The sequence below is a fragment of the Episyrphus balteatus genome, chromosome 3 (genome assembly GCF_945859705.1).
Source record: "Episyrphus balteatus chromosome 3, idEpiBalt1.1, whole genome shotgun sequence".
NCBI classification, from domain to species: domain Eukaryota; kingdom Metazoa; phylum Arthropoda; class Insecta; order Diptera; family Syrphidae; genus Episyrphus; species Episyrphus balteatus.
Window position 1 is genome coordinate 55749190 of NC_079136.1, and position 23074 is coordinate 55772263.

The window sequence follows — 23074 nt, forward strand, 5'->3', positions numbered from 1 at the left end:
ACATTTGGTATTAAATTCTAAAAAACTGTATTATTTTTTAATATGTACAACTATATTAAATTTTAATACTTTGTGTATTAACTAAAAAAATTTAATATTTGTCATGTATTAAATATTAATACAGAGGTGTAGACCTATATGTAACCCAAAAAGTATTAAAAAATACTCCAGAATTTTTAACTGTGTGCATTTCAATGAAAGTATTTAAACTTAAAAGCTTCGAGCGTTCTTCATCGGTATCATGAAATGAGTTGATCACTTTGATATTTTACTATTTTTCGGAATGATTTAGCGTCGAAGACGACAATTTAAAAATCGAAGTAGATTGTAGAATTAAAGTTAATTTAAAATTATTTTTAAATTAACTTTGGATGTGGATGTGAAAGCCTCCATGTTAAAAGTACCATCTCGCAAAAAAAATTAACAGGACCGTTGGTATTTCCATGTTCAAAGGAAAGAACCCCGTTCAAAAGGCAATATCAAAGCAAGGAAACAAAAAGATTGGGCTCTCTTGTGATTCGAGCCCCACATCTCTGGTTCAAATGTTACGGACTGTGATCAAGGTTCAAAGTTACACTAAACTACTTTTTTTCGATGACTTACGACCGGTCTCTCATAATTTCTTCTATCGGACAACTTAATTAGTGAATGAAAATCTATTTAATGACTTAACAGTTGCTCAAAAAGGCAATAAATGAACTATATCGGAACCGAATTTGTACTGGTATTTTTTCTAAGTAATTCTTTGAGAAATACTTATTTAAACAGCAGTATGCAACTGAAAATCCCATATAATTAAATACTGTATGCCCCTATGTACATAATATTACCCCTTATTTAATTTCAGAGGGAAGATCAAACTTCCAGTGTTCAGATAAAGTGAGACCACCAAGTAAATGCACACCAATAGAAAATGAAGTTATTCTATTTATCAATGATAGAATAGAATCAAAATCGTTGAGATACACAAAATACAATTATTCTTTTTGTTTTGTGGATTAGTAGTTTGACAATTGGTCGATCAGTTTGGTCTCGTTTGCTTTGCATGCGTCATTTTGTTTCGGGGGCAGTTCGATAGACAGTGTATATTCACCAATTCTGTGTTTCCAGGAAGTGAATCAAAAGTGTGTTAATGTGTCTTTAAAGATAAATAAAGGTGTTGAGTGTGTAATTTGAAAGTGATTATACTTTTTATAAAAAAAAAAAATAATAATAACAAATCCCTTAAAAAAAAATGGATAAAATGATGGCAATGTTTGAGGATGCAGATCCTTTAAAAACATGGTGGCCTTTCATTATTGCTGTTGCTGTTGGGATAGTTGTTACAATCAGGTAAGTCAACAGAATTTGGGTATTGAAAGCTCTACTATGACCATAAGCAATTTATTTCAATTTTTCTTCTTGACCTTGAGTCCTTTAACCCAATCTTTAATTTTATTTAAACTCTGTCAGAGTTCTTGTCGGAATCAAAAAAACACTCTAAGTGGATCATTTATGATAATTGCTTATCCAGAATAAGGATATGAAAGGAAATGAGTTATCCTTTTTTTGTTTACACATTTTGCGGTTCTCAAGGAGTTTCTTAATTCTCTACCAACAACATATTTATATCTATTTTATCAAATTAGAAAAAATAAAACAGAAAAAACAATCATCAAACAAAAATAGAAAATATAAAAAGTTTATTTTTGTCTTTTAAAATCGCTTTCAATTAAGATTGCAAATGCCAAAGTAAATAAAGTCTGTGTTGTAGAAGGATGTCAGAGAGAGGGCAATAGATTCCAGAATCTAACTCTATCAACTCTGTCTTCCAGCAGACATTGCATCTCATTAATTCAATTTGAATATTCACACCGCCTCATTAATCACGCGCAACTTGAAGAAGTTTTCCATTTTTCAAAACAACTCTCCTCTATCCTTTCATCACACTTTTGAGCAGCATAAAACAGAAAAGTAAACGAAACGAAATTAAAAGGATATCGAATATAAGAAAATATTTTCAAGTGCTTTAAAATTTACAGGATGTAGTTGTTGGAAAAGTTTCTGATGTTTAACGTTTTTATTTGAGTTCAAAGTTGAAGTTGATAGATAAAAAGGTATTTTTCGAATTTACAGAAAATAGACAAGAGTGCAAATATTAAGAAGGATCGAAAGAGCATACAAAATAAAAAAGTTTATTAGCAAAAAAATCTTGCTAAAATGTTTGGTGTCAAATAAATTATAATTAATATTTTCTTGTACATATTAAAAAGTTTCTCAAATTGGTGGAATTTCAGAATTAAAAGAAGCATGTCTTTGAACTTTGAAACAATTTTCTATTAGTAACATTTTGTTTGTTTTGAATCTCAAACCATTGATGTGTGTTTGTAATTGATTTGCTAGAATGGGGGACACCTAGAAATTCCTGCCAATTTTTATTTCTCTTATCAATATAATCATAGGTACATATTAAAAAAGGAAATAGAAATTGAGACATTAAAATTTAATAATTTTTTGAAAACAAAAATTAAATAGGTATTGTTCGTATGTCATTTTGTAGTAATTTTGCTATTTTCTAATACTCAGTAGCTACTCACTTTTTACTTGCGATATAGGTACTATAGGGCAAGTTTAGGATTCGTAAAAAAAATCGAACTTGAGATAACAATTTTACATGACATTACGATGATGGAGAATGCCAAAAAAGTGGGTCCGCAAATTCTGTCTGTCTGTGTGTCTGTCTCTATCTGGAGCTGCACCCTAAACGAGTGAAGTGATTTTCTTCAAACTTGGTAGTTAGCAGTTTTTGGTGATTCCCTAGAGGGGAAATTGAATTTTTTTTTTTTATGACCAAAACTAACGGTACCTGCCATATAACGGAAATAGAAAAGTTAATTTTTTTCAAAAACGGCTCTAACGATTTTGATTAAAATTTTTGTGTTTAGTACTACACATAAGAGCCAACTTTTTAAATAAAAAAAATATTTTTTGTACCGTTATTAACGGTACCTGTCATAGAACGGTTTTTTTCGTTTCTGAATATCTCAAACAACATTAAGCCGATTTAAATGAAAATTTTTATAAAAAAGTGTGTAAGTAAAGATAATATTAAAATTTTAGAAAATTAAAAAAAAACGCATTTTTGGATTTTTAAAAAATATTTCAAAATTTTTTTTTGAAAAATCAATTTTTTGAAAACGGATCAATGAAAAATTTTGAAATTTAGTTTTTATGTGTAAATTAATTATTTCTTCAAAATGGCATACCAACTTTTTTTTTGCAAAATGTTAAAAAATTTTTATATATAAAAATTTATTTTTTTAAAAAACGGCTCCTACAATTTTCGAAAATTTTTTTCTAAAAATACCTTTTTATACAAGAAATAAAATGGCATATTTGTTTTTTTTTTTTAAGATAATTTAAAACGGAGTTTAATTATGTAATTATAAAAACAGATTTAATTTTTTTATACTACTTATGAAATTTCTTCAAAATATCAAATTTTAAATTTCTTGAATAAATAGCTTTAACATTATAGTAACTTTAAGCATAAGAGCAAGTACGTGCGACCCCAGTCGTGCAATTTATTTTTATTCGCAAAACAAAAGTAAATTATACAAATAAGCAATTATTTTTTTATATTTTGAACAACATAAAAAAATAAGTAGCTACTGAGGACTGAGTTGTAGAAAAAACAGGGCTAATGGACGCCTAAAACGAAGATTTCAAAAAATATAATGCTCCGTTTTCGCAAATTTTAATAGAAAAAATATATTTTTCAAAATCCAAAAATTTATTTTTCAAAATTATAAGTTTTGATTTATACATATTAAAATCGTAAAAATTCTTTGACATAAAAAATCATTTTAATTTAACAAGTCATTTGGGGACTTCCGCGAATTATGAAATTATAATTATTTAGGTATTTATTTTTTATTTAAGTTTGCAAAATTTTTTAAGATTAATTCAAGTTACAATTAATACCAAAGAAATAGAAAAGGTGGTTGTCTGTAAAATCGGTTTATATATACCTATTATAAAAAAGCAAAAAAAAAAAACATTGATTGAAATTTATTAATTACCTACATTAAAAATTAGCATTTCTTATTATGTCAATTTTTTTATATGCGAAAGTATATACAAAAATTATGCCTTCAATAAGCCTTATATTTCTTCTAAAGTATTAAGCTTTTACTAAAGCCTATATTTTTTGTATAGTATAAAAATGATTTCTTGAAATCACACATTTTTCACGAAAAAAGCGAAAAAATAAACTTTATTTTTCTTTACACATCATATTGTCAATATTTTTATATGACAACCTATGACAAATCTTATACCATCTGAAAGATAATTATTTTAGTTTTCAATATTTACCTCAATCATATTAGTATGACGTCTAGAAAAAAAGCATGGTGTAAATTTTTGATTTCGATCAATTTTCATAAAAAAAAATAACAAAAACAAATTTTTTTTCTTCCTTTTCGATTTGACAACTTATATCATTGGAAAGCTATTTATTACGTCAAAATTAAAAATGAGATAACGGTACGTCCCTCACAGGTGTTTTGTTCACGCTCGTATCGATCCGTTTAAGCTTCGTACAGTCATCTTACTTGTATGTATGTATAAACATAAAAGTTAGGTAAGCCACCCGAGAGGGCGGTGTTAGGTTTTTTAGTTACGAAATTTCTTGATTCAGTCCCCGCGTTCAAAGGCCGCGATAAAGTCTTGCAATAACTTAAAAAAATAAAAAACCTTTTTTTATATTTTTATTTTCTAGAGTTTGCGTTTTTTAGAAATAATGATATTTTCAACGGTTTAAATTGGCACATTTTTCGCAGAAATATTATGAAATTTTGTTAAGGAATTAAAAAATTTCGGATAAACCTGTCATTATTGCGAAAAAAAATGATATTTTTAACTTTTGATATTGAATAACTTATTACCCATTCATGATTCCATTTATGGACTTTAGGGTTACTATTCCTCTTGGATAAATGAAGATTATAACGTTAAGAATGTTTTTTTTTTTGCCTATACTATTACGCTGAATATTTAAGCTTGATTACAGTCTTCTCAGCTCAATTTTTACTAAAGGGTTATTGCCTCTTGCCTCTTATCATACAACGAAACATTGGACTCGGCATAAAGTTGTAGTACTTTTTCTTCCCGCAAAATAACGAAATGCACACATTTAAACCAGTTTTTATTTCAAGAATCTTCTACTTTTAAATAATTGTCATATGTAAATTTTCAGCCACGCGTAATGTAATGTTTTCTATTTTCATGCAAATTTTTTCGAATTTAATTTCAACTTGTTTCATCCATTGCCCATTACTTTTGATGTAATCTGTGCAGAAAAAAAAAACACACTTGACCTTTTCGAAAAAAAAAGCAACCAAGTACAAGTGTACGAAATGCCTTGGAAATAATTAGTATGCAAAAGGGTTGTCAAGGAGTCTTACATTAGCTTTACTGCTAATTTCGTAAACAACCCATGACTTGATGTTCCAGTGAACACAAAAAACTCACACACTTGAAGAACACACAGGAGAAGGAAAAAAGGATTTTTTTGCTTTTCCATGAGTGCAGGGTGCAGAATTAAAAAAAGTAAAAATTCTTTTTCTCTCTTCCAACAGAACCTTGATGGGTGGCCAGAAATGTCCGAATGTAAATCAAATCGACAGACAAATTGTCATTGTAACTGGCGGCAACAGTGGCATTGGCATGGAGATCTCCAAGGCCTTGGCAGGACGAGGTGGCCATGTCATAATGGCCTGCCGGGACCTGACCAAAGCAGCACGCATCGTGACAATGCTCAAGCGAGAACTCCACTGTCGCACGAATGGCGAATATTTCATCGAGTCGCGATACCTCGACTTAAGGTCCTTTGACAGTGTAAGGAGATTTGCCCGGGACATTCGCGGCGAATTCGAGCGTGTTGACATTCTCATAAATAACGCAGGTGTTATCTTCCATCCCGAGTCGAAATCGGTGGACGGTTTCGAGATGCATCTGCAGGTTAACTATCTGTCGCCGTTTCTGCTGACACAGTTGCTGATGCCGCACTTGAAGAAGTCCGATAATGGTCGTATCATAAATGTTTCAGCCCATGCTCATGCTACGGCCAAAATGGACTTTGACGATCCACTGAATGTGGGCACATGGGCTGTGAAATTCCATGCACGCGATGCTTTCTCACACTCCAAGTTGGCTGTAATTCTGGCAACCAAATGGCTGGCAAGGGAGTTGAAAGGTAAGTTGGCGATATGGCAAAGGACGAAAGGAATGCGAAATGTCCTTTGGGTTGGTATACAAATTTTCAGAATTCATATTTTGTTTATTTTATTTATTCCGATGAAGGTTCGACGGTGACTGTGAATGCTTGTACACCGGGACTGGTCCGAGGCACATCGCACCTGAGAAAGTGAGTAAACAATAATTCCTGTGGGTATTTGGGGGGGGGGGGGGGGGGGGGGGGGGGAGAAATATGATTCTTTTTTTTTTTGTTTAACTTTGGTGGTGAATTGTGGGACTGGAAGAAGCTTAAAGAACGACCTTCAGGATTTGGTACAGAATCGACAGATTTTACAATTCAAAAAGTCGATAAAATAAGCAAATGGTAACAAGGGGGCTATTGTATTTTTTTCTTTAAAAAAAAAGTTTTTTCTCTCAGTGACGCTTTTTTTTCGATTATTTTTTTTTATTTTGTTTCCTTTTTTTTTGTTGCTTACGAGGACGAATGTGGAATGAAAAATGTGTACAAGTGAAATGTATGTAAATTAAACTTTAAACGAAATAGTTATTGGAAAGTTAAATTGGTTGAAAACAAAGTTAAGTAGGTTTAGTGATTTTACTTGGCTGGGTTTGCAGCACTGAGCACTGCTCATGTACATTATTACAACAGCAGCTAACAAGATGGAAGCTGCAAAGTTTTCTGGAAGAAATGCATAAAAAAAAAATTCGTATAGAAGTAAGTGGATACACGAATTCCTTATTCTTGCTAGTTACACACAATTTACAAGAAGGAAAAAGTTTCAAACAGAAGAAAGTTGAAAATGGAACTTATTTAGCTGAAAAACTTTATGCTCTAAAAAAATATCATTTAATTTGGGCTGAAATTTATGTAAAGAAGAAGGAAATGACATTTTATTGGTAAAAAACTATAAGTAGTTATGTACCCAATTAAATAAAATTTTACTTTCCGATCACATGCTCGCTGTTATTGTGTCTTATGTCTAGGGTTGCCAACCGTACTCTAAAAAAGAGTATTGTACTCTATTTCACGTATGTGTACTCTATAATCTATAACTCTGATAGAGTACGTCAAAATACTCTTTTTTACTTAAAGCTGAGTGTATTACCACATAAAAATAAGCATCTTAACGTTTACAAATTGGTGGATAACTTTCATATTTCTAAAGATAGAATTGAATGAAAAAAAAAAAAACGAGGCTTAAAATATTCGACCTTATAATTTCTAAATTTGAACAATTGTTATTTAGAGAGTACAAAGCACTATAATTTTTGTCGTCGTTTTAGTACGACCTATTTGTTTTGTTTGTTTCTTAGTCAAACTTAAATTTAATTTTTTTTACTTAAATTTTAATTTTTTTTAATTCAAATTTTTTACCGACTTCCAAAAAGGAGGAGGTATTCAATTCGTCTGTATTTTTTTTTTTTTATGTTTGTTATCGCATAACTTTGCACAGAGTGAATCAATTTTGATTTTGGAATTTTTTGTATTGGAAAGCTAGTGGCTGCAATTCGGTCCCATTTAAATTTCGTTCAGTTTAAGCCATAGGAACTATTATAAAAACCATAAAACCCCGTTTTGAATCATGGAAGTCGGTTTTGTTTTTTGATAAAAAAGATTATGTTCTCTATTTTACTTGGTTTTGTTAAGGCCTTAAAATATTCGATTTTTTCTTGCAAAATATCAAGGTATTTAAAATTGAGTTAACCTTTTTATATATTTTTATTTCGATGAATTATATTGATAATTGCAAAAATTGGAAGCCATATTCAGCATTCACTGAGAGAATATTTTCGGTCTTGAATATGAAATGGCGAGAGGAATAGGGCTTCGTTGAAATTGTTTAAAAATGAGCTCTTAATGTACATGAATTTTGAATTTGAACGTTTAGTCATACACATATTTGAAAAACATCAAAAAATTGTTGTGTACTGTAAAAAGCAAAAAAAAAAAAATACATTTTCAAGACTTGAAATAAATGGTACTCTTCTTTTTTCAAATGTACTCTATTTTTTCGTCTCTGAAATCAAATATACTCTATTCCTTCTTAAAAAAGTTGGCAACCCTACTTAAGTCGGTCAGAATAAAAAAATTCATAATAAAATGAAATGTTTGGATTAACCTACGATCCCTTTAATTTATATATTTAATGCCAAAAGGACAATACCTTGATTAATAGGTTCATCAAGTTCCAACGATTACCAGATATTTGAATCATTTTATCGACAATTTAAGCCGTGTTTTATTGGTACTCAGTATTTTACTAAGTAGGGTAGAAGGGGGAGCATTTGCCAGTGGGGTACCTTTGCCAGTCCAGGTTTTTTTCCAAACCAACAGAATATTAAATACCGAAAAATCATTTTCTGTTGCACATTTATGATTGAAAACTTTGCACAAAGTTTGACAGCTTTTGGCTGGACCGAAAAAAATTAAACGCTTGTGTTAGTTTTTTGATGTTGAGAACCAAAATATGAAGGAACATAACCGTCGTAAATTGTAGGTATTTGTCGTGTTAAATTACTTTTTGATACAAATATCTTTTCAAAATTATGTGTACTATGCTGTGTAGAAGCGATTTTTTTACTGTTTAACTTATAAAAAAGTTTATAAGTAAATTTTTTGAAAGATTAGCTTGTGGGGTGCATTTGCCATTCGTTTTTTGGGTTGGTTTTGCTCTGGCAAATGCACCCCATGGGGTACATTTCCCAGAAGCAAGCTTCCTCAAACGAGGATGGCAGAATCCTTTAAAATCAGTCCCTTCTTCGTATTTTCAGCTAAAAAGAAGTTTTGTTTATGATTATTGGTTTTTATTTGTATTAACTTTGATATTTAGGTAACTGGCAATCCTTCCCCACCCCCGTGGCAAAGCCTCCCACCTGGGGAGGCTTTGCCACATCACTTTTCATTTTTTTGAATAAATTATTAAAAATAGAAATAATTAATATATCAAGATGAAAAAAATATTTAAGTGAAGATAATAAAGTCAATAATAATATCAGATATAAAAAAATTAAAAGAAACGTAAAAACCTTGCGTTAAGTCAATTTTCCTAAATCCTGGCAAATCCTCCCCCTTCTACCCTAAACATTTTATGCTGCAAACAACAAAAAACGATAACTTTTATTTATTTTTTATAATCCTATATTGTTGAAGGGTCAAAAATGTATAAGTCTATAAAAAACAGTTTCTCTGTAAACCAACAAATACAAAACATTTGTTTATCCTCAGCAATCATTTGTTGTTGTTTCCCGTGTAAAATTTTACTGAGCTAAGTACTGAGTTACCAATAAAACACGGCTTAGTTGTAGCTAAATTGTTACTTATTTTCTTGTAATTTTCAAGGCTTGTTTTTATATTTTTTTTATTTTTTTTTTAAGTTATTTCAACAAAACTGCATGTTTAGTTTTTTCTACAAAAATACGGATAACAGGAAGAAAGCATTGCAGTTTTTTTTTAAATTGAATTATCCTTACCTTCATTGATTACACTGGTCAACAAAATTAAACTTTTTCTTGTTACAGAAACCGAAATATAATTTTCTATAGGTTTTTTGGATGCTAAGCTTGAATCCGAAGTTAGAAAAATTCCATCGCATCACGTTTTTGAGATACTCCCGTTAGAAAATCAAAAATACAGCTTTTTACCAATTTTTGAGGTTATTTCTTGGCGTTTGGTTATTTGTTTAAATTAAATTTATAACTGTTCCAAAAAGAATTAGGTTTTGTCTTTATTTTAAATATCTCTTAAATATTTTTAATATCTCTTTTCTCCCTCGAGAATTCTTAAGTTGAAAACAACGTATTTGGTTCTCATGTTTATTTGCTTTGCAAATCTCGAAAAGTTCTTTACCAATCGCTTTCAAATTTTGACAAATTTTGAGTAAAGTAATATACTAAAAGAAAGAGTAGATACGTGTGATCCAGTCGTGCATTTAATTTTTTTTAACTAAAAAAACAAAAACACGTCGTCATTTCGTCCAAAATCCTCTACATTTCCCTTGCTCTGAAAAATACACTTTGATTTACCCTTTCACTAATAGGTTTTTTTATATTTCCCATGACAAGGAAAACATTTTTATTAATTTTAGTTAGGTACCTACATTTTTTAAAATTGTAATTTTTTTTAGACTTATCATCTCAAATTTTGGTTATTAAAAAAAAAAAAAAAAACACCCGTTTATACAATATTTTTATAGACTGCTAGCATTCCTGGTTTCTGAAGTTATTTTAACATTATAACTAATTTTCATTGGGGTATAATTGTTTTCACAGTTTTTTTTTTCCTAGAAATTCTGAATTTCATCTTTTCTTAAAAAAAAAAAACAACTTTTATTCAAGATAATTTTACAGACTTTTTATAGTATTGGTTCTTATAACAAACCAAATATTTCCACCAAGTTTAAAAAATATGTTTGTCTTTTCTCAAACATAACTCAACTCCTCAAAAACAAAAGTCCTTTGACCAAAAATATTTTTGAGGACTTTATGGATTCCTTGTGTATGCTTAATCTTATTCCGAATTTTATCTGTGCATTATGTTTTTTTTACATGGATTTTTTATCAGCTGTTGGAGCGAAAAAAAAGATCACAAATATCTACTAGTTTCATTCTTAAATTAGAAAAAAAAAAAATATCACTAAACAATTTTCTTTAAACAAAATGTTCCACATACGCCATAGTGACAGTGCCAGTGTTAGTTCAAACTTTGAAATTTTATTTTTTTGCAAAAAAAAAAAACAAATTGGGGTTTATTGTGTGGAGCTTAAAGGTACTGTAATGCAAAATTAAAAATTACTGTGGTGGTGTTACGGTGATAAACTATCAAACGAATACCTTTAAGTGAACTTTCAAATTAATCCAACGAGTAAAATATTGAAATGAGAAAACAAAGAAACGCATTTCAATAAAAATTACTTTATTTTGAAAAATTTAGGAGTATAAAAAACGATGTGTGAACCCCCACAAATACCGAAAAAAAACGAAAACAAAATATCGACTTCACAACCATTAACAGTAAACAATCCGTTTCGTTTCTTCCAGGTCAAGGTTAGACTTATTCAAAGAGCAGGTCAAAATTTTACATATTCCCAAAACGTCAAAATTTCTATTTTGAAGGCAAACAAAAAATACCTACACATTTGTACGTGAGAGCTTTTCCTTCAATAAATAAATTCTGTTGAAAAAAAAAATGTCATTCCCGTGCTTCAATGTCACCTCTCTCTGTACAGAGTACATGCTTGACAGTAATAAAGTTATTCCTTGAGCAAATAACTTATTCAACTTAACAACCCTCATCACAGCTCTCGAAGCACCTAGTTTTCCTCACATCTCTCGCCTCTAAGAACCTCGCACATATTCGCGTCTTTTTCATTTCATCCTCAATCCACTACAGACTACCCTAACAACAACAACAACTTACTCTCGTAGTAAAATTCCTTATCTTGCTTACACTTAAATCGAGTTACAAGATAATAGCATCCCCCTAATATGCTTTTGTTGATGTCGTATCGTGTCGTGTCGTCAACGTTGTCGTCATCGTCATCCTGTTTCATGTTGATGTTGAAAAGAATTTATCCTTTTCATTCTACGAAACGAAACGAACTGAGTAGGTACACGATTATGTATATGAGTGGTGTTCGTTTTTTATTTGAGCAAATAGTGAGTGTGTTCATACCGAAACGCAATACCATTTGCATAATATTTTATCCTTAATCCTGCGATGGGCCTTATTCCATGTAGAATATTAATATTGATTGCCATTGCTACAGGCACACAAAACCATGAGATGCGAACGAAATTAGTTATTTCTCTCTCGAACAGAATCCCATCACTTTGCAGCAGAAGCAGCATCAGATCCTCTTATGAGGACTTTTTGTTTGAAAAATAAAGCAAAAAAAAAAGGATAATAACAACACAAAAAGCAGAGAAAACAGGAAATAGGTTTAGAAGCATATAGCATTTTCGTTCTCGTGACTCTCGTAAGGCAGAGGCATAGGCATACTCTTATACATCCATCGCCAGTAAATCTCTACAAACATTATTAATTCTTTGATGATGCAATATCCTCCCTGCCTTCTCCCAGTTATATAAGTCTATGTTGTTCAAAGGATATTTAAAATTACGGACTTGTCATGCAGAAATATAGAGCTTTACAAGTGCACCAGACAGTTTTCGGTTACATGAGCTCTGATCTGTTAATTAAACTGCAAAGGATAATGAAACGTGATACTTCATCTATATACTGGGTACTTGTTAAAGTCCCACCTAAGTCCTAAGAAGCAGCAGGATAAGAACTTTTTTTTCATAGAACAACAAAAATTTAAGGAAAAAGTTGTAAATGTAAGAAAAAATAAAGAATTTGTAGAAAACATGAACAAAAAAAAAAAAAATCACATTTAAGCTTGTTTAGTCTCTGACTTGCTCTTTTTCATGACCTTAGTCAACAAATCGTAGTTTTGGTTTTTATGTATTTTCCAAGGAAGCAATACAATCGTGCATGTGTATATTGTGTATTTCAATTTTGCCCTTCTGAATTCTGGACTTTTTGTTTACATATAGAAAACATTCATTTTGGCTGAAGGGTGTTGTATTTTTGAGAATTCGATACAAAATGTTTGCAAGATGGAGCGGGGATATATAGTGACTGTTAAATGTCAGAAAGTTGACATGTTGCCAACGTGCAACAAACAGTTACGTGTAACTGTTATTTGTTTCACAAGAATTTTCCAACGACATACTGATAAGACGTTTCAGTAAGAGTTTTGGAATATGTGATGTTTGAATTAGACAGGTTGTTTCCGGTGCGTGCTGGAATTCTTGAAAAATTTTTGGATTTGCAATTATTTTCTGATCTATTTTTAACAATCGTCCGTATTCATACACCCAACAAATTTTCAGTTAAAATGAAAGTGCAAATCGACCCGGTAACCCATATTGTCAATTTTATCCAAGAATGATTGTGGATTCCATCACCTAATTTTAATAAAGTGCACGACTGAGTCACACGTCACAGTGGTGTCTTGAAGACGAAATTAAATTTCTCAAAAACTATTCACTCAATCAACTTCAACAATTCAAGATCAATATTTTAGCTTTCCAAAAAGATGTAGGTCATTAAAGTGAGTTTTTGATTTTTGTTAATATATTTTTTCCCATTTTAAGTCAAAATGCCCTCCCGCGTGTATATATGTATGTACATGTATATAACTCCAAAAAAATATCAGATACCATTTTGGAATTTATAAATTTTGAATCCTGATATCATTTCGAACAAATCTGCATCATTACTTATCGTTACTTTTGGAATCCAACTTTGTAAGGCCTGTCGCTCCTTCAAGACCGCGTGGCGTACTTACTCTTATGGTAAGAATGTAAATTTTTTTAACAGCATTAATAAAATACAAATGTTAGAAATAAAACTTAATCAATCACTCAATTATAAGAACACCCTATATTTCTGAACAATTATTATATTTTTGATATTATGTACGTTCTCGAAATATTATAAACGTTTAATCCCCAAATCGAACGATGGATATTACAGCTTTCTGTTTACATTTATGTGAATGCATATAAGAATGCGAACCTAATTGTATAATATTTTAGGTACTATTGTTAGTTTTAGTTGCAATAAAGCGTTTAAAGTCGAAGCATTTTGTCTTGTGGTCTTATTATTTTGGTCGCCTCTGCACTCCGTGCCCCTTACACAAATTTTAATGTAGTTTTATTACTAATTATACAAGAAACGTACAAAATTATTAAAAATAGTTTTTAAAATTATGGGAACAACTTTTTAAATAGTTTTAAATGCACGCCATTTAATTTTTTGTACAACAAAGAAATTTTTAGATAGTTTTTATTAAACAAAATTGAAAAAACAAATTTCATACAAATTTTTGGTTCCTATGCTATTTTTAAGAAATTAATATTCAACACATAAAAATAACATTAAAAAAAAAATTTTTTTGAGTCGTTTTTAAAAAAATTGATTTTCAGAAAAAAACTTGAAACTTTTTTAAAAATCCAAAAACAATCTTTTTGAATTTTGTTTTGTTAATTTTAACATTAAAACTGCCAAAAGGTTTTTGTACAAGAATGTTCGTTTAAATCGAATAAGTCATTTATGAGAATGTCCGAAATCAAGAAAAGGTTCAAAAAATATTTTTTTCTTATTTCAAATGTAGGATGTTGTTATCCAAAATACACATAGTTTTTTTTTTTGGGATAAACAGGCTTTTCCATTTTGGTCATATATCAAGTACCCTTAATTTTGATCGCATAAAACTCTTAATACCAGTAGTTTGAAGCAAATCGCTTCAGTAGTTTGGCCTGTAGATAGAGTCAGAATCGCATTCTCTAACATCGTATTTCGATTTTTTTTACGAATCCTAAACTATAGTACCTATACTCAGGGCTACCTTCGTAGATTTTCAAAAAGAGGCCAATAAAGAGGATTTTGATAAAAAAAAGAGACCCCAATAAAAAAATGTGAAAATTGAATAAGTTAAGTACGACAGTCACACGAAAAACCTCATTTGCGCCCATAGCCGTATTTAGGGAAATTTTTTTTTCAGAAAATCAAAAGATATATTATTAACAAGAACAAGTCTAATACGTGTGGCACTAAATGGTTTGTTTTTGTATTTTAGTGATTTGATTAACTATCTGAAAATCTTCTTTAAAGTCTCTACCAATTTTGTATCGTTAAAGAAGCTGTCGATGAAGTTTTTATAAGGGAAAACAAAAAAATTTTGGTCCATTAAAACGTTTGGTAAGGGATTTTCCAAAAAATGAGTTTTTGCCTCTGTGCCCATTTTCTTAAGCACCATGTTAACACCTAAAAATGCTCTTTTAAGAACCCTTTAAATACCACAAGTATTTATGGATGGTTTTTGGTGCCGAGAATAAAATATACTTTTTCAAAGGGTTTCGGTGTGCCAAACTCGAATCCAAAGAAATATCACCGTTATGGCTAGGCGCACACATGGGATTTTAGTCGAGCGATTATTCAGTCGCAAAAATGAATCACAAGGATTTCAATGCCTGTGAACACTAGGGTGGTCCTTAGGGGAAAAAAATTGGGGACGCTCCCTAAAATGGTTCCAAATCAGGAAAAAAATGCCCTAATTTTTTCAAGTTTTTATTCCTGACCCCTACTGACCCTATTTGATTAAGAAGTTTATATGTATAAATGATCAAACATCCGCAATTTACCCAATACTGAACACTGAATATCGCTCCTGCTATAGTAACTTCTTATCAAAATATTGCCAGGAAGGGTGAGAGATAAAAATATAAAAAAAATATGGTATTTTTTTGCTGATTTGGAACCGATCTAGGGGGCGTCGCACTCAATTTTCTCAAAAGAGTAAAATAAGGACCACCCTAGTTAACACACATGCTTCCCGTGATTAAAAATTTGAACAGTCATTGAAATTCATTGTCAAAATCGCATGTGTGCGCCTAGCCTAAATCTTTCCGACATCTTTTCATTACTTTTGTTCTATGTGAAGCTTCACAGAGAAAAATAGACCACATAAAATAGAACAAAAACAATAAGATTTCTCTATGGTTTTCATCCAAGAAAAAAACCTTTTAAAACAATCGGGTTTTCCTTATTGTTTTAAAATCTGCAAAAAAATAAAAAAAACGATGACCAGGCTGGGAATCGAACTGGAGACTTCAAATCATTAGTCGCCCACCTTACCACCTGAACCAACCTGCCATGAAATTTTTGATCGCGATTTTTGTTCTAGTGCTAAGTTGCAAAAAAAATCAACTTTTCAGTCAAATTTTAATAAGATTTTCTCTATAAAAATAATAAGAAATCTCCTTAAAAAAACCTTCTAATCGTTGACTTTAATAAGATTTCCTTATGAAATGTATGGACGGTAAAACAATATGGCAATCTGTTAGTTTTTAGCGGGTCATATTTTTCTCTGTGTTAAATCCAGTATATAAGCGAAAATAAATATATCCATTTCTTCAGAGAGTGTAGTACCTATGTACAACATTTCGTTATTTTTTTGTTTCAAATTATAAAACTAAACAATTTCAGTTTATTGTTAAATTTAAAAGTGAAGTACAACTAGCTTAAACAACTTGGATTATTTAAGGGCCAGTTGTATAAACATGGTTCAGTCTCGGATCAGGAATTTAACACACCGATTTCGGAGGATTAGCAGGGGGTCAACTTCGGTTCAACCATGGATGTGGCTATTTTTACAGATCGTGTCGCCGTAAAGGAAAATTGTTCTAAGTCACAAAAAGCAAATTTTACATTGGACGATTTTTAAGTTTCAAATTGGTTTAAGTGACAATTTTTTGCTCGTTTGACATTCAAGTTATGTTTTAAATAAAATTTGTTCTTCTCTCTTTAATAAAATATACAAGTTTACCTCATTAGTAGGTGCATACTATTTTTAAATATTTTTTTAAAACAAACAACCCCAAAATTGGAGACAGAACAATTCCTATACAAGTACGTTTTTTCCTTAAATAAAAAGTGGACTTAGAACAAAATATGATGGGACTTCCCTGTTTTTATTGTTCTATGTCCCATTAAATTATATTATGTGCGGAATGAAATTTTCTCGACAAAAACGGTTTTTAAATCCGGAAAGAGCACCCTCAAATTAGTAAAACTGCATCATTAACTCATTTTCGGTAAAAAGTGGATTAAGAACAAATTTTACTATACGCGGCGCGCCGGCGATATGTGGACCTTGTACCAGTGCTAAACCGGAACATTGCCAGTGAATTCAGAACATAAAAGTTGTTGCACCACGGATTAAATATTTGTACAACTGGCCCTAAAATTTTTGTTTTTAAATATTGCCAATTTAATTTAGAACTCAATAGATAGAATGTACCTAAAAATTTTCCGCTACAAAATTTCAGTGCGAAAAAAAGTCCATTTTTCAATGTTTTATATATAAAATTGTACGAAATAATATTTTGTATAAAGCCTAAGAATGGTAAAAATTTGTTTCTTCAAAAAAATTTTCTTGCTCGCTGACGCTCGCAATTTAAATTCGATAACGGTAAGCAGAGCTATTTTAAACTTTTAACTACGAATTCCTCTCCTAAAAAATACTTTAAAATGAAATTGGCAAGTTTTTCGCTTCGACAAAGTTCGAATGACCATTTGCTTTAGCGGGATTATCGGGAAAATCAACTGCAGTTACGTATTATAGTTGATGCAAAGTATGAAAAAAAAAAATGTTGTTTGGTCTGAGTTTAGAGGTGTTACACCGTATGACTCAAACTTCTTTCTGGGTTAAGGTCATTTTATATTCAAAAACTCTGCTAATTTCCATCTCCGGTTCAGTGTTGAAGTGACCTAATCTAGAATAAATACAGTTGAGGCCAGTTTCTAGCAAGTGCACCATTCTTACAAAACTTGAGCGAGTTTAAATTTCTAATATTGATTATTTACCTAATACCTGAACTCCCAGGTGTCGTTTGATACCAAGTTGCCTTTTGTTTCTGTCCTATAAATCTGTCTTATATTTAGTTTTTTTTTACTTTTTGGGCAATTTCACGAGAACATTTGATCAGTTAAAAATGTTCCTATACTTATAACTACCTTCCTTTCCCTTCCTTACTCAATAATAAATAAAATTAATGGTAAAAGTAAAAAAAAAAATATATATATTGAACACGTGCCGCAACTGCAAACGAAATCAATTTCAATCGTTAACTGGTATATTAAAAATCCATTTCGTGCCAATATTTAAGTGACTATATTTCATTTTAAGGACTCCATCTGAACCTGTTGAGAAAAAAAAACCATAGCAAATCAGAAAAAAATCGAGGCAACGACCGATGTGATGTCACAAATTCAATGCAATGATAGAACCATAAGGAACAGAAACACAACTTAAAAAAAAGTAGTATTTCAATTCGAAAAAGAGAAGAAGATATACAAAAAAAAACTAAAGACAAAATAATCCTTCAACCACCCACTGCCCACGGGCGGCATAAGGACAATCTTTCAATGCAATTTTTCTTTGCCATTGTGTTCTCAGCTGGAAGCAAGCAGAAAAGTAATGCAAAACTATTCATTGAATTTCAAGATTCAAGAGTCCAAAGAGGACCTGTTTATGTGTCTTTGCAATTTTGAAGAAAATGCACTTAAAAATGTCCTAGAGCTTTTTAAACTAAACGAAAGAAAAAAGCATTTCTGAGGAAAGGAAATGGTTTCACCACGACAAAACTGCCCAAAAGACATAGTAATTGAGAAAGAAGCTTCTTTTGATTGTGGCAAGCGAGGGAAAAGGGACGAGGGAAAAGGAAGGTTTATTGATTTTTGATTGGTATGCTGAAATCTCACAGATCTATCCAATTTATGCTAAAAGGAATTTAAGTGATTGTTTTTTGAAAAAAAAGAAATGATTTTCTTTTTCAAAAGCTTAACATTTTTATAAAGAAATTTAATTCAATTTATTTTCCAGTGTTGTATCATTTTCAGAATGTACCGAACCATCAAGCATCGAAATTATAGTTTTCTTTAGTAAATTTCTCTACATAAAAAGTTTGATGAGGATTATATAGCAACAAGATATTCATTTGGAAAGATAAAAAAAAAATAATATGGTAGGTATGCCGTTTTGAAGAAATGATTAATTGATACCTAAAAACGAAATTTCGAAATAATTCACTGACCCGTGTTCAAAACGTAAATTTTTCAAAAAAAAAAAATTGAAATATTTTTTAAAAATCCAGAAATGTGTTTTTTAAATTTATTTTAGAGTTTTAATGTTTTCAAAACCAAAAAAAAAGGTTTTATGGCAGGTGCCCTTAATAAAAGTCCAGAAGGATTTTTAAATTTAAAAATTGTATCTTGTTTGTAGTATTACACAACACACACAAATATTAATCAATATCGATAGGGCCGTTTTTGATAAAAAATTAACTTTTCTATTTCCATTATACTGCAGGTACCCTTGTTTTTAGTCCTTATAAAAAAATTATATTTCACTTCTGGGGTATCACCTAAAACCGTTAACAACCATGTTTGAAGAAAATCGCTTTACTAGTAAAGGCTGTAGCTAGAGGTATTTACCGACAGACAAACAAAAGTTTTGCATTAAAAATAAAATGCACGACTAAGTCGCACGAAAATTGCTCTTAAGGTTTAAGTTGCTAAAATTTTTAAAAGATTTTATGAAAAAAGTTTTGATTCAAAGGCGAAAACAACATCTGAAATCAAAAGAGTTCCAAAACAAGTATGAAATTTCATTTCTTTTAATAAGAAACATTTTTAGAAAAAAAAAAAAATTCAAAATCGTTAGAGCCGTTTTAAAAAATAAAACTAATTTTATATAAATTAATTTTTTTTGAAAAAAGTTTTTAAATTGGTATGCCATTTTGTAGAAATCACTAATCAATATCAAAAAACAAAATTTCAAAATAATTCAATGTCCTGTTTTCGAAAATTTAGTGGAGTAACTAAAGCTCAAAAATTGGCAATATTAGGGAACCCGGCCGAACAGCTTAGATTTTGATGATCTTTTTTTTCAAACGTCGGTAATTAAAAATACTTTAAGGTCTATAGATTAAAAATTGCCGGTATTGCCGTTTTGATTTTTTAAATTTAATTGAAGATTTTTGTGAACAGAAACAAATTTTTTTCAAAAATTTTTCTTAAATTTCATAAATTAATTGATGCCAAAAGATTGTCTAGGAAATTCAAGGAAAAAAAAATATATAGGAGTGAGGGACAATCTTCCATAGTTCAAGCGATAGATGCAATTTTCTTATTAATTGACTTCAAACACAAAAAAAAATATTTGAACACAACGGCAACACCTACAATATTCAAATATACATTTTTTAAAAGCTAGAAGCTTAGTCATATATATAAAATTAAAATTAAGTTAATTGAATGAACGGCTTTTGAAATAATGGTAATTGAACTCAGATTTTTGAAAAAAAAAATTATTGAAAAAATTTTAACATGTCGTTTTTTAAACTTGGTCGTAATATAAAATGCATTTATTTTCAAATTTTTTTGGCCGCATTTATTATGATTTCAAATTATAAAAGGAAATGTCAATATGTATTACGGTTTATGAAAAAAATTTAAAAGTATTTTATTTTCGAAGAACTTTTTTTAATAAAAGTTTTGAAAAAAAATGTAACTTATTTTTTTTTAAAGTTCAACATCTAAACATAAAATTATTTTTTATTCATTTAATAACCCTTACTGTTGAAAGTTAAATAGCAAAAATTTAAAGTTCCTATTTACCACAGTCTTTGAGAAAATTAATTATTTCAATGCAAAAATTCAGTTTTAATAAAAAAAAATACCATTGAAATTGAAGTAATTTTTCATTTTTTTTTTTTTTCAAAAGTGTGATATATTTTACCTTTTTTGCTTCGAAATTCAACTGATTATATTTATGACCAAACATTTTTTTTAAATAAATTCATATTTTATTAGAAAAAGTTTGGAAAAAAGTCATTTTAAATTTTTCTAATAACATTTTTTTTTTTTAATTCTGAGTTTGAGGACCATTTTTTCAAAAAGTCTTGATTAAATTTAAGAGATAAGAATGAGCTTCTGGCTTTTTAAAAATGTATTTTAAAATATTGTAGGTGTGGCCATTATTTTCAAAATATTTCTTTTGTGTTTGAGGTCAGAATGTTAGAAAATTGCATTTATCGCTTAAACGATGGAAGATTGTCCCTTACTGCCTTTTATATATTTTCCTTAAATTACCTAGAGAATCTTTTGCTATCATTTGTTTTATGAAGTTTAAGCAAAAAAAAAATGGTTTTGTTAAAAAAAAATTAATTTTAATTTTAAAAAACAATACGGCAACACCGGCAATTTTTAATCTATAGACTTTAAAGTATTTTTAATTACCTACGTTTGAAAAAAAAAATCGTCAAAATCAGAGCTGTTCGGCCGGGTTCCCAAATAATTTGCTTTAGAGTACTCTACTAAAATATTTGCAAATTTTTTTTTAAAAATCCGAAAAATTATTATCTTTTAATTTTAAGTATTATTTCAGATTTATATATTAAAATATATAAATGCTTTTGTATAAGAAATTTCGTTGCATTGTAATCAGTAGTTTGGTAGAAAATCAGATTTAAAAAAAAAAAAAAAAACGGTTTTATGACAGGTACCATTAATAAATGATTTTCAAAATAAAAATTCCATGAAAAGATAGGCTTTGTCTAAAACTTACATTTGGATTTTTTAAAAGCAGCCGTTTTCAAGAAAATTAAACTTTTATGAAATTTTCATGTGTTGTTTTTTGGCAAAAAAAAAAAAATGAACTCCAAAAACCCCTCTGCGGATTACTGTATAGTTTTTTGCCAAGATGACTTTCGTATAATTAATCTAAGATGAAAATCTTCTCATTATCATAAAAATAAGAAGATTTATGTCTTAAATTAAGTGGATTCCCGTTTAATTTTAGACGGAAGTCATCTTGGCAAAAAACCATGCAGAAATCCGCATAATTTAAAGTGGTCTTTTTCTCTGTAAGGAATAAATACCTGCGTAGAACTTGTACAAGTAGTAGAATTTGTTCAATACGTTAATACAAATACAAACTCCCAAAACGAAATAAAATAGAATACAGTACACGCACGTTCTTGTTCTTATAAAAAAAAGTAGCTCCGATGTAAGGACAAAGTTTAACAAAGGAATTATTAAGGTACTAGCTGACCCGGGGGACTTCGTTCCGCCATTTCTTGTATTTATTTCTGATTTTCGACTCTGTAATTAGTTAATTTTCAAAAGATAAAGAGGATCAAAACTCGAAAAGTTCATAAAATGAGTTTAAAAGTATTCACTTTTAAACTTTTAGCAAAAGTGGCCTATGCCAAATACTCATTCATGCGCATAATTAAAACCTATATTTCCTATAAGTTTGAGGTTTTTTGCAGACTTTTAAAAATTCCAAAAAAATAAAATACTACTCAAAAATGTCCCTAAAAATTAGTTGTTTTTCAAAAATTTCAAAAATCACACAATTTTAAATGCAGTTTTATTGTTTTTTAATTCTTTTCAAATATTGCATTCAAAAATTTGTGAATAAATCAAAAATTTCAATTTTTGCCGTTTTTATACGTTTAAATTTATTTTTCTCGAACTACAAAAGATATGTTTACAATATTTTTATTCAATTTTATTTAAAAATTATTCACCTAAAAAATTGCATCAAAAAAGTTGCAAACAAGGAAGGGTAAAGTATTTAATAATATTTATTTATTATAAAAACTGCAAAAACTAAAAAAAAAAAATTCAAAAAATTGAAATTTTTTATTTATTCACAAATTTGTGAATGCAATATTTGAAAAGAATTAAAAAACAATAAAACTGCATTTAAAATTGTGTGATAGGTGAAAGCAAAAACCACGAAAACAGCTAATAATTTCAAAAACCGAAATAAAATATAAAAAAAATTTTTAACGGGAAATTTTGAATGTGATCTTTTAAAGTAACTGTTTTCCAACCAGAATTATCAAACATTAAAAAAAAATATGATTTAACGCGAGAGAAAAAAAATTTTATGTATGAGTTAAAAATTTCCCATACAAATTTGTATGGGGAAAGTATGACCCTAGAGGCACGGGTTAATGACCCCCAAACAAATTTTTTTTGCTAAATTCCCCTTATTTAGGCCCTAAGCTTTCGCTCTAGAGGGTGTCTCCCCCGAAAACATCACTTTGGGAAATAACGGACACCCTAATGCGCATGATTAAAAGCGATATTACCTATAAGCTTGAGATTTTTTGCAGACTTTTAAAAATTACAAAAAAATAAAAGACTAATCAAAAATGTCCCTAAAAATTAGTTGTTTTTCAAAAATTTGTA

At 29.6% G+C, this 23074-nt stretch overlaps 1 protein-coding gene across 1 annotated transcript in view; it reads left to right on the forward strand.

Annotated features, from left to right (window-relative positions):
• Positions 1-1001: 1001 nt before the first annotated feature.
• The window catches only part of LOC129916112 (retinol dehydrogenase 13), a 31403-nt gene continuing 9330 nt past the window's right edge, over positions 1002-23074 (forward strand). Inside the window, exons 1-3 of the mRNA XM_055995900.1 lie at positions 1002-1332; positions 5622-6238; positions 6346-6409. Of these exons, the coding sequence (XP_055851875.1) occupies positions 1235-1332; positions 5622-6238; positions 6346-6409 (779 nt within the window). The 5' untranslated portion in view covers positions 1002-1234. The remainder of the gene's footprint in view (positions 1333-5621; positions 6239-6345; positions 6410-23074) is intronic.